The sequence below is a fragment of the Limulus polyphemus genome, unplaced genomic scaffold, assembly GCF_000517525.1.
Source record: "Limulus polyphemus unplaced genomic scaffold, Limulus_polyphemus-2.1.2 Scaffold2120, whole genome shotgun sequence".
Classification (NCBI taxonomy): Eukaryota; Metazoa; Arthropoda; class Merostomata; order Xiphosura; family Limulidae; genus Limulus; species Limulus polyphemus.
Genome location: NW_013667730.1, coordinates 130,974 through 144,277, shown reverse-complemented (window position 1 = coordinate 144,277; position 13,304 = coordinate 130,974). Strand labels below are relative to the sequence as shown.

The window sequence follows — 13,304 nt, the reverse complement described above, 5'->3', positions numbered from 1 at the left end:
TTACTTAATAAAACTGGTTTATTCTTTCCGAATATAACTTTACGATACACTTATTTTCAACAGTCGCTCTTTTACAAACGTTTTAACAGCGAACGTTAACTTCAACAATACGTCTCACTCTGACTGCAGTTCAATTACTCATTACCTTTACACACACATTACATTACCGTCACGTTGACACCCTCTTTTATATACCAGACTACCCTATATCTAGTAAATGCTAGAGCATTCGCCAAAGTACAGGATAGCTCTAGAAAGTAGAGGGCGTGAGAATAGTCACGTGATCTCGATGACGCAACAGTATGTAACTTTTGTCTAAGATAGAAAGTTAACACAAATTTACCATTCCACGCCCTCTTCACGAGAATATCAACTAAATAAATGCAGAAAACGTGCAGGAAAATATTACACAATTTACTGAATAAATATATGTTGTTTTTTAGCTAGTTAATGTTGAAATATAGTAAACATTCTTTTATTTTAGCAAGTTTATTTGTTCTATTTTTTGTGAATTGTTTGTTTGAAGTTAAGCACAAACTCACACAATTGGTTATCTGTGCTCTGCCCACCACGGGTATCGAAACCCGGTTTCTAGCATTGTACGTCCTCAGACATATCGCTGTGCCACTGGGGGCTTTTTGTGAGTTAACAATATTTTATAAAAACTATTTTGTAAGTAAAAAATGTTTTAATTTTGTTTTGTTTTTTATATAAAATGATCTCTCACAGAGGTTTATTTTGAAAAGTGGATTTACTTTACAATAACTTAGTGCCCTACTGGGTCAGTAGAAATTTTATCGACTTATAATAATAAAATTCAGGGTTTGTTCTAACAAAATCCAATCTAATAACAAAGGGTATTTATATATTGTAATTAGATTCATCATACTAATATAATTATTTTCAAGGGGAATAATGTGTCCTTGGTGGTAGACACTTAAAATTATCTCAAAATATAAACTTTATGATCTAACCGTTCTATAATGTTTTCAAACGAGACAATCTGGGCTTCCTAAGCACATACCTAATGAATAATTTAGGGAGAGTTCTAACTGACATCAATGGCAAAAAAGACAACGGACAACATTAACAAACCCTTCCAAAACGTTTATTTTTGTATCAAAATGGCCTAAAAAGTCCTTTAAAAGATAAAGAAAATATAGAAACAACTTGTAAATCATTCAAAATATTATTTACAAATTGCATGGTTATCTCACTCAAATAATGGGTTTATTTTCTTAGAAACAACAGACCCTTTTATACATTCTCAATTTCATTTTCCCACCTATAGACTGTAGAATTAGTTATAATTAATTATTGCAAGAATAATCACAAATACCTTAAGCTGGCAATTTTTTGAAGAATACCACAAATAAAGGGGGAAAAAAAAACATACATTTCTCCCTTTCAAGAAACCTAGCTAAAAATACCATAACCATAAAAATGTATTAAATTAATAAACACAATCATTGGTCCTTGTCCTGTTATGAAAAAAACACTTTTAGATCTCAAGTTCAGTATTCGAAAGTAATAGCGTCAAGTGATATAAATTTTAACAAAAAGTCAACTACTTAGCAAAGAATTTAAAAGATTTTTTCCATACTTACATGTACATATTAAGATCTTAAAATTTATATCAAATTTGTTGGGCTGGTTTCAATAACAAAAGAAGGAAATTTCTTTGGTAGGTGCAATCATATCAACAAAAGAAAAAAAATTAAGGCAACAAAAATATACATAATTTTAAATCTCTGGAACAACAAAATTTGCATTATAGGTACATATACATAAGTTTATTGCATGTTTTAGGTATCAAATCTTTAAAAGCCTGTCTGTGCTTGGGCTTTTTCAATATATCTTGTAACCTAAAAATATATGACAAAATTTAAAATATAAGGGACGTTACTGTCACAATCTTTCAATTACACATATTCATAAATGGGTACATTAGGAAATTTTAAATATTCAGAATATTCTTGAAATAATCTTACTAAAATATAGCATTAGCTGTCTGCATTTGTTTTGGACCTTCATTTGTTTAATGTTTTTTTTTAGAAAGTACTGCAGTTAAAATTAATATGCCAAAAAAGTATGCTAAGGGTTCCTGTATTTGTTAAATTCTAAATTAGACAATATTATTGAAAAGTGACATAAACTCTCTTAAGTCATTTATGGAAATGGGTTATCTTAAATGCACCTTTCCTTAGTTTCTATCACAGGATAAACTAAATCCAAATATAGGAAACATACCTTTTTTGTGCTTATTTTTCAACAAATAATGGAGTCAAACAGAAAGAAACTCCTTCAAAATACAAATTGTTCTTCCTATCTTAACATTATAGTTTGCATTTAATAACAAAAAATAATCTATGCATTACACATATTAGTTGATAATATAAATGAATGGCCTTAAAATAAAGATGGCCAAAAGATTTTGATTTTTGCTTACAGCCTTTCATTCTCAACTTGTGCTATTTCTTCTTTAAAGCCCAGTTCACGACATGGCTCAATTTGTTTAAGTAGTTTTTTTTTATAACCTAATATTCAAATAACATACAATTGGCACCATGTAGCTGCAAATATTTAGTACTATATATTGGCACACATTACATAAGATGTTTGTCCAAATTTGAGTTTTAAATCTTAACAAGATCAACTTTTTCCATAACATACCTTTAGAGTTTTAAACTGAAACTATGTTTTGATATCAAACACTAAGTGATTAGAACAGATTCACTGAAATATCTTAATGTAAGAGTGACAATTTCGTTTCAATGATTAATCTGCTAGAGCACAAGATGCATTAAAATTAACACTTAAAATAATAAAAGTTTTGATCTGTTGAAAAATAATGCACAGAAAGCAAAAGTCAATAAAACATTCATCTCTGTCACAATGTGGATATCAAACTAAGATACCCACTGTGTCAGGAATTCAACCATTTACACTGTCTTAAGTCAACATAAAAAGTATTGTATGAAATACTTAATAGTGACACTGCCTACTAAAATAATAAAAAAACTTGTTACTCTTTTAAGAGTAGAGATTTTCAAGTTTTCGACCGAGAAAAAAGTACAAAATCACAGGGAAACAAAAGTGTCAACTAGATATCACTTAAAGTGATGTAAGAGACACTTGCCTGTGTTATAAAGATGATAAATCTTTCCAGTTGTTTGATCAGGTCAAACGACAAGAAACTATCTATCAAATAGGGTAAAAAAAAGGAATTATTTTCTAGTTATGTCTTATTAGAAATCAATCTTAAATGTTACTGAGATCAATTTAAATATCACTGATGCCAGCCTAATGCTAGAAAAAGGAAACACATCACAAAATTCTCAAACAAGGTTTCTGTTCTCCAAACAGGTTCCAGAGAAGATTAGAAATTCTCACTGACCAGATTGGACAGAAATATTTGGGAGAATCAAGATAAGGAGGATCATCAGGCAGCATATTACGGCAGACTTTTAACCCATTTGGTGGCAGGGGTATGAGGAAGGCAACAAGATACTTTTGACATACATCTCGCAGGCCTAAAGTAAAAAATACACACACATTACAATGTATTAAGTGTAGCAAACCTCATTCCATTTTACACCAATCCCATCAATCTGCATTTGGAATCTTTGCTTGATCCTTTTTTTGCCCTGATTATCACTATCATAGCACATTCTGAAATCTGATATGGATAAGTGAGAATTCTAACCCAGAAGCTCGGAGAATAGAAACTTTCTTGTATTAGCTGTGTAGCATGTACCAGAAACAATGTTAGATGTGTTATATCTTTAGCCTGTGATTTAAAAATCAACAGTATTTAAACTTAAACTATACTAACATATATTTGAACCTTGGATTTCAGCAGCTTACAGAAAATGTTAACATTTCCAGATAGCTTAATTTTAGGTTCACCAGGCCCTTATATCACCCCCCCCAAAAAAAGAAAAACAACAGAGTAAAGCAAATGATTCTCCGATTCTCCATGAACATTTCTGATATTCCGGACAAAAGTAAAGAGAAATTAATGGTAAACATTCCTTATAAAAAAAAAGTAACTAGATTAATTATTTTTTAAATTCTGGCAGATCTGCGACATTTAAAATTATACAGTTGAAATTTATTAAGTTTATTTCACTGACAGATTTATGTTAAATAACTCTTCAACAATGTGTCAAGAGAAGGCAGCTCCATCATCGAGCCACTTTACTAGTAAACATTTTGCAGGTGCTATCTTTACATAAGGTTAGTGATCACCCCGAAGCAGCTCCACTAGCAAGTGAAAACTTGATGTATCACCACCACTTCGTTGTTTGCTGTCTAGCGATTCCTTGCTAAACTGACATGCTCGTTCCAATTCAGGGATTCGTAGGAGCAACTCTCCAAATTTACTGGGCAAATGAGGGTAATGACTATAAGTATAGGCCTGGAGAGCTTCAAGCACTTGTTTCTGGCAGGTTTGTACCTTATGTGGGTCCTTTAAGCCACTGACATCTAGAAATAAACAAAGAAGTCCATTAGTTTATCAATGAATCAAAAAAACAACAAACTATTACACATTATTTAAATAGTAGTCTAGAAATATATTTTTCATAAGGAAAAATAAAATCAGTGAAGCTTATAAGTGCAACTTCAATGAATATATCATTTTTATGGCAGAATTTAATTTCTAAAAAATGATTTGACATTTTCAAAGAGAACTATTTCAAGCAGTTAGATACTGTCATAAGTTTATAGTACATTACAAATGATACCCGTTTTGAAATTAAAACTTAGGTTTTGAAAGTTTTTGCCATCCTTCAATTAGAATAAAATATTTAATTTGTAACCTTTTGTGTTGAAATATTTCTCAGTGTAGAAATTGTAAAGAGCATATTCTTACTTGTAATAGAAATTCCCTTCATTTTTAGGTGTGGCATATTAAAGTCAAACTGATTACCTTGAGAGTGATTGAACAAGTTTGATGAATACCAGGAAATTCAACAAGGTAAATTTTACAGGGTGGTTCTAAATTTCTCTGAATAAATGAATTGGTGAGAATGAAATAAAGAGCCTGCTTGGGCACAATATAAAATAAAAATTAACAATCTGTATTTAATAACACAAACACAATGTGTTTACTTGCTTTGATGCTGGACTGTCACTTCTACTGAACTGTAAATGGCTTTCTCTTCAACTGTATCAGTCGAGATCACATACAGGATTGTTTAAATCCAAAATTCCTTGTTTAACAGGATTTATACAGAGTAACTAATGATAATCACATGACTGGAATGCATTGAGTGAAACTCATCAGCAATAGATATGATGAATATAGTGTGGTTGGAATACTATGATTATACATTTTTCTAATTCTAAGGGACTAGATACAAAATGTCTTGTTTGAAAATATACTAGGTCCAATACTAATGTCTCATGACAAGTATAATATAATAATGCTTCTCCAGCTTGTATAGGGTGACAGCCTAAGCCAAAAATACTCAGATTCTATTACTGAAAATAAGAATTATGGAATAACAATTATTATCATTAGTTATATTTGTTAAAACGTTTGGACACTACATGTATGGATAACAATTTAGGCAGAGAACAGACTATATATACCTGCTCTTAAATAGTTTATGAATGTTTGAAAGCTTAAAGAAATAACAGTTCAATGGACCATAACACTAATGAGATACAGTTTTACCATCATGCATCAACTAGGAAAACGGAAATGCTCATGGATTATCCTGTCATCTTATAAAAAGTGTTATTGCAATCAGGGTAGAGATATTTCTCATAAAAAGAATATGAGAAATAAGAAATTGATAGATGTTTAAGAAAGACCAGTATAAGATACTCTTATTAACATTAACAGTAACATGTAGTAAGAGTATAATTTAAATATAAGAGGCCAAAGCCTATAAAGTCATTATTATCTACTGGGAGTGCAAGTTGAAGTACTCTATTGACATGAAGTATTGAGCTAGTAGTAGTAGTAGAGAACTTCTCAACAGCTTGTAGTTTTCTAAAAGGGAAATATTAAGATCTCTTGGATTCAGAGCATGCAGGTATTAAGGGATGTCAACACAGTTTCTAACCTACAAGTGAGATTTTACTGACTGCAATCAAAGAATGATGTTAATAGTTAATGTAGATGATGTATATCTGTGACAACAGATGAAAGCAAGAAAGGTTGACACAATGACAAATGTGCTCTGCTTTGCAACAAGTTACTTTAGACCTAGCTGGTCTGCTTTAAGAGATAGTATGTGGAGAAGAAAGTGTTAATAGCTGTAGACTATTTCACAAAAAGAGTAGAAATGCCAATGGTCAGAACCTGTCTGATTCATTGACCATAAATTTAGTTTCTTGGTATACAGTTCTATATAATATAACTTTAATGGACAGGTGGCTGTTACGAGTTATATCAGTTAATATATGAATTTGTAAGATGACAAACACATTACACCATCCACACAATGACAGATATAACCAACTGGTTAGTAAATAATGAAGTAGCAAAATAATAATAAATCAGAGAAATATAATTTGAATGAAATAAATAAAAAATTTTGTTTCTTTTTTTGTTGCTGAGCACAAAGCTACACAATGAACTATCTGTGCTTTGCACATCACACATATTGAAACCCAATTTTTAGTATTACAAGCCATCAGACTTACCACTGACTCACCAGGGTGCTTAAAATAGGGAACATGATTTGAATAAAATGTCTGCGTTACTTCTTAATGGTATAAAGAGAAAGAGAACAATTACGTATTTCTAACTGGTAGTTTTTGCTTTTAATTGTATAAATAAGTGGGGATGTACAGAGCCTTGCAAAAGTATTCACCCCTACCAATAATGTCACATTTTGATGAAATACAAATAATGTAAACAATTTTTTTTAATGAACTTTTATTCAAAACTCTAGTGATCAAACTTAACACTTTTATGTGTGAAGGAGGTAGAATGTCAGCAAAACCAGCAAAAAAAATATATAAATTGAAATTTGCTGATTACATAAGTATTCAGCCCCCCAAGTCAGTTCTTAGTGGAAGCACCTTTGGCAGCAATTACTGCTGTGAGTTTTTCTGGATAGGTTTCTACCAGCTTTGCAGAATGGGATGGTGTAATTTATAAGATGACAAACACATTACACCATCCACACAATGACAGATATAACCAACTGGTTAGTAAATAATGAAGTAGCAAATGTCTGCAGTGTCATTTACATGCTTTGTCGCAAACTCCATAAGAGATTAACGATTTTTTTTTTGAAATGACTTCTTTCTTGCCATTCACCCATTCAGGCCAACTTTGTGTAGGGACCGGGATATTGCTCCAATACTGACAAGTTCATTGGGGATCATTGATAGACTGCAACATTCAAGTCTTGCCATAAATTTTCTGTTGGATTCAAATCAGGACTTTGACTGGGCCACTCCAAAAAATTCAGTTTCTTCTTTTTAAACCACTCCAGAGTGACTTTGGCCTTGTGCTTCAGGTCATTGTTCTGCTGAAATGTGAACTTTTGACCCAGTTTTAGATTCTTGGTTTACTCAAGCAGGTTTTCCTCTAGGACTCGCCTGTACTTTGCACCATCCATCTTCCCCTCAATCCTGACAAGCTTCCCAGTCCCTGCTGATGAGAAGCATTCCCATAACATGATGCTACCACCACCATGCTTAACAGTTGGGATGGTGTTGACTGGGTGATGTGCTGTGTTAATTGAGCAAGCACCAGAGGTAACTCTTTGAAGTTAGACCAAAAAGCTCAATTTTGTCTTTTCTGACCACAAAAGCTTCTGCCACATGTCTGCAGTGTCATTTACATGCTTTGTCGCAAACTCCATAAGAGATTAACGATTTTTTTTAAATGACTTCTTTCTTGCCATTCACCCATTCAGGCCAGCTTTGTGTAGGGACCGGGATATTGTCGATGTATAAACACTGATTCCCATCTTAGACATGGAATGTTGCAAATCTTTCAAAGTCACTGTTGGCGTCAAAGTGGCATCCCTGACCAGTTTCCTGCTTAGTTTGGAAGGGTGGCCTGATCTGGTTAGTAACTGGATGGTATGAAGCACATTCCACTTCTTAATGATAGACTTCATTATACTCAAAGGGATAATCAGTGACTTTGAAATTTTCTTGTAACCTTCTCCTGATCTGCATTTCTCTACAATTTTATCCCTGACTTGTTTGGAAAGCTCCTTGGTCTTCATGGTTGGTTTGTGGTATCACTATGCGAGTTGTGGCTTAAATAGATGTATTTATTTTGAAGTCAAGTTAAACCACTTTGATTACACACAGACAGAGACCATTACAGTAATTTTGCGACTTTCCAAAATAATCTTTTGCACCTGAACTGATTTACGGTTGCCATGGCAAAGATGTTGAATACTTATGTAATTGAAAATATTCTAATTTTTTTTGAAAATCTAACTTACTTACCTAATATCAGAGTTTGTTTTAGCTTTCTCAGTTTGGAGTAGATTGTGCAGATTCTAAATATAAAATCCCACTTGAACATTTCATGATTGCAAGCTCAGGTGGCAACAAAATGTGGAACTTTGCATGGGGATGAATACTTTTGCAAAGCACTTTACATATCATAATGCTAATGCTATATTTCATAATTGTAGTTACAGATTTAGAAACAAAAAATTTCCTTACCTGAGGTTAACAGAATGATGACTTTTAGACAAACAAACTCACGCTTATCTAGTTGAAGTTTGCGTAAATGATCTATTAAACTTAACATGCGCTCTATTACATGGCAGGTGCCAGATTGCTGTGCTTGTTGTAGATTGACAGATTTGTCACGTGAGATGCAGACTTGATTAGATGTAGACATGGACCGGTAGCAGCAACTTAGTAACAGCATTTCACACCAGGAGTTGATTAGAAGAGCAATCTGATCATCCCTCTACAATAAGCAGAAATTGATACACATTTCTTTCTTGTTTCAACAACAAATTATATATAACTAACAAAAATAATAAAGTGCTCAACTTATCTTTAACCTTTGGTTTAAATTAGAGTATCTACCATTTTACAGATGAAAAGGCTTCTTACTAAAAAGTATGCATGGGTCTATTTTAATATAGTAATTCAACACTCATGTTGCTTGTCATAAGCCCCACAGTGGCAAGTCTGAAGACATATAATACTAAAAAATGGGTTTTTGATATCCGTGGTGGGCACAGCACAGATATCCCGGTGCGTACATTTGTGTTTAACACCAAACAAACACTATGTCATAAAAATATTTATTTAAGAGTATTTTTTTTATTTCAAATTAAGCTAATATGACAGATTCTAAATTCAGTAAAGCTACTTTCAAGTAACTTTCTGTCACATTAGGACCATTGTAGACATTGACTATAGCATAGTTAAGTTTATAATCAAGAAAAAAATATTAAAATGTTATAATTTTATTCAGTAGTTTTAAAAATTACACAATTAAATTATTCAAACTGAACTGCATGTTTTTATTATCACTGGATATAAAGACTTTGGCAATCTAATTTTTGCACATATTAAATGCTTACTTGGACTTCTTTAAAAAGAGGCAAACTTTTACACCACTTTACTATCTTATAAAGCCTATCATCGGCAACCTTACAGAGCTTTGTAAGGAAGTCACCATCTGTGGACTTGTGTTCCAGATCTGGGATTTTAGTACTCTCTTTTTCTGAATAGTGCCACAGATGTTCTACTGACATGATGTCATGAATCAGCTGTGGAATAAATGGTGAAGAACTGTTTGATGTTGAGCTGTGATAACCACCTGAAAAACAATATAGTGTGATCAAAACAATAGGTGCAATAAGTGTTTTATCAGTATTTAGATAGCATGTGTATGTCCAAAATGTGCACTTTTAAAGCCTGTTCCAGCAAAAAAACATGAAATTTTTACTCAAAGACCTGGAAACAAAGCTCTACAAAATCTTTGAAAATTTGCATGAATTGGAACCTGAATAATATATCAATTTATCTGAAGTGATTGTGGACATGATATGCTGCATGGTTATGGTCTCTCTTTATATGAATATATTATGATTTTCAAAAAAAAAAAAGGGGTAACACATGAAAACTTTTTAGAAAAATAATAATAATATACTAAATGAACTTATATACATTAACATGCTTCATTTGTAATATCTTAGAGTACATATATCAATAAATATTGTTATTATTTACATACAATTTCTCTGTATAAATAAACAGTTTCATATATTTTCAAGTAATTAAACATAAAATGATTTCCTCTTATCTGAACACTGAACTTGACATAAAATAAAAAACACGAATATTAAGTTATAGTTTTATTGAAAATATGCATCACAGATCAAAAATGAAAAAGGAATGTATACTTTAAACAGTAAATAATTAAACATAATACCAATTGGGAAAAACAATGCATGGTGAATTACAGATAACTTATTTAATGTAAAGCAAAACAGAACACTGGTTAATATGTAAAGAAACTGAGAAAGATTGATTTAGTATCTCACAAAGGAGGGAGAGCAGCTGTGAAATTGTAGGGAATAACTGTTTTTATAAAGAAAAGGGAAGAGAGTTATGATTTGATTGTAAAGAATAATCCATATGGTATATTATAAAACAGAGAGAGAGAGTTTGGACCATGTAGAATGAATAGCTTGATGTACACATGGCACAGCAGTTAAATTATACACTATGATTAGTTGTAGTCCTAAGTACAAAAAACAATAGTTTCATTGTAAATAATTAGTTTGATGTAGTGTACTATAGTAAGTACAATGTTAAAAACTACAAAGAATGGCTAGTTTGATGTACTACTAAGAAGGGAGAGCTGTGAATTAACATTACTGAAGTAGTTTGATGTAATATAATAATAACAATGTTAAAACTGTAGAGATTGGCTAGTTTGATGTACTACTAAGAAGGGAGACCTGTGGGTTAACTTTACTGAATTAGTTTGATGTAGTATAGTATAATAAGAACAATGTTAAAAACTGTAGAGGATGGCTAGTTTGATGTACTACTAAGAAGGGGGAGCTGTGGGTTAACTTTACTGAATTGTTTGATGTAGTATAGTATAATAAGAACAATGTTAAAAACTGTAGAGGATGGCTAGTTTGATGTACTACTAAGAAGGGGGAGCTGTGGGTTAACTTTACTGAATTGTTTGATGTAGTATAGTATAATAAGAACAATGTTAAAAACTGTAGAGAATGGCTAGTTTGATGTACTACTAAGAAGGGGGAGCTTTCGTTGAGCTGTATTGCATTAGACTGATCTGGTACAAAGGAGGGGAGCGGATGTTCAACCTGCGTAAAATGATGTGATATATTCCAAAGTAGAGAGTGAAGTGATTATATAGTCTGATGGAGTAAAATGAAAATACGTAGTGGCTACACTGCATCAAATTACTGATTGTCAAATGAATAATTATGTGAAGTATAAAAATTAAACAAGAAATTTACATGGTTGGGTAATATTTTGTTGTTGTTTTCATAGTATAATGTAGGAAGGAACTTGTTAAACTCTAAAGATATTTTAGTTTAACTCAAAATATGTAATATATTTGTGGTTACAACTTACACTGGGTAAAATGGCAGATTCTCAGAGGGGAGCGTTAACCATTATAAAATGCATCTTGTGTATTTGAGCTTAGCGATACAAATGTAGTAAATTAGAAATATATTCAGTTGGAAGCAAAAAAAAAATCGATAATGTTTAAGATCACCATACCTTTTCTGTAGTTCTGGTATAACTTTTCCGAGTCATGATGAAGCGAGTTTGTGTATGCAACGCCCATAGCGTTCTCAGGTCTTACTTGAATCCAGGGGTCATTTACAGACTGACTGGGAAAAGGATATGAGCACTGATAGGTACTTCGACCCCCTCTTGTGCGGTCTTCACGGATCGCTACAAGTGACGCAAGATAAACTTTTCGGTTAAGCATTCTTTTTTTATATATATTCAGTAAAACAAAAGTATTTGAGAATAAAGTGTCTGATGGCAGTGATACTAATAAAGTGTTGAACAGGAGGTTAAGTATTAATAAGGATGAATATGATCAACAAAAAATAAAACCATAAAAGATAACATGTTTGTTTGTTTGTAATTAAGCACAAAGCTATACAATGGGCTATCTGTGCTCTGCTCACCACAGATATCGAAACCCGGATTCTAGCGTTGTAAGTCTGCAGACATACCGCTGTGCCACTGGGGAGCAGATAACATCTACAAATAAAAATAGTCAGAAGAGGCATTATTATAATAAAAAATGTATTTTTGAAAAGTCTCACACAAACAAGTTCCTGAAGGTAAAAAACTCTAATACTGTCACTTGTTTGAGTGAAACTTTTTAAAAAGTACAGTTTTAGCGGGCGTAAAGCGCTGTGAGCGCCAAGAACGGTCGCCTTCTATGGGAGTGTGGGAGCATGTCCTCACTTGATTTTTTTTTAATTCAGTGAAGCAAAATTGTGTAGTCTGGAGTATTTTCTGAACCGATGTAATGCCGAATTTGACCTGTACCCAGCCGGTTAAACAACCACAATGCATTAGAGAAAGCTACTAATTTGACCAAAACGCAAAATTTTGTACTTATTTATTTCCTTTTTTTCTTAATACATATAAAGCATGAGAATAAGCCCAGATGCGCGACTCATACGCTCACTGGATGAGCTTTGGTGGCATTGCGGTATGTGATACCAAAGACATCGTTATTGAATATCTACCGAACCCTTTTAGTTGGATTTTTGCTATGAATTTTTTAACAATGTGATGGTTTTATATGTAGTTAACATGAAATAGGCTTGTAAGCTCTAAATATTTGTATCAACATACATAATTTCACTATTTTTGATTGAAAAACCAAAACCCCTTGAACGACACATTCGTTTATCTTCTGCTACAATTACAGTTATGGAAATTGTTTCCTGTTGGATGGGAGACACTCAGAGTTGCTAAGTTTTGCAATAAAAGCAAGGCTCTCAAAACAAGCCACTTTTGAGCCAATCAACGTTAGTCAATGCAGTTCTGTTAAAATGCTATAGTTATATATATTGCTACATCTCCGTTCGTTAGTTAATTTTCCGTAACTTCGTTCCAACGAAACTTTAGCGACATAAGTCCTTTCTTAAATAAAACTGGTTTATTCTTTCTGAATATAACTTTGCGATACACTTAATTTCAACAGTCGCGCTATAACAACGAACGTCTCACGTGCTCAACTTCAACAATACTCAGTTCAATTACTCAGTCTCCTGTTGTCCCGTCACGTTGTGAACGTCTTATATATATATATATATATATATATATATATATAT

General features: G+C 32.4%; 1 protein-coding gene across 1 annotated transcript in view; it reads right to left on the bottom strand.

The window, feature by feature from the left end:
• Positions 1-1,137: 1,137 nt before the first annotated feature.
• The window catches only part of LOC106466006 (nuclear hormone receptor FTZ-F1 beta-like), an 18,947-nt gene continuing 6,780 nt past the window's right edge, over positions 1,138-13,304 (bottom strand). Inside the window, exons 4-7 of the mRNA XM_013926255.2 lie at positions 11,722-11,898; positions 9,534-9,772; positions 8,656-8,908; positions 1,138-4,488 (exon numbers count right to left, since the gene is read on the bottom strand). Of these exons, the coding sequence (XP_013781709.1) occupies positions 4,241-4,488; positions 8,656-8,908; positions 9,534-9,772; positions 11,722-11,898 (917 nt within the window). The 3' untranslated portion in view covers positions 1,138-4,240. The remainder of the gene's footprint in view (positions 4,489-8,655; positions 8,909-9,533; positions 9,773-11,721; positions 11,899-13,304) is intronic.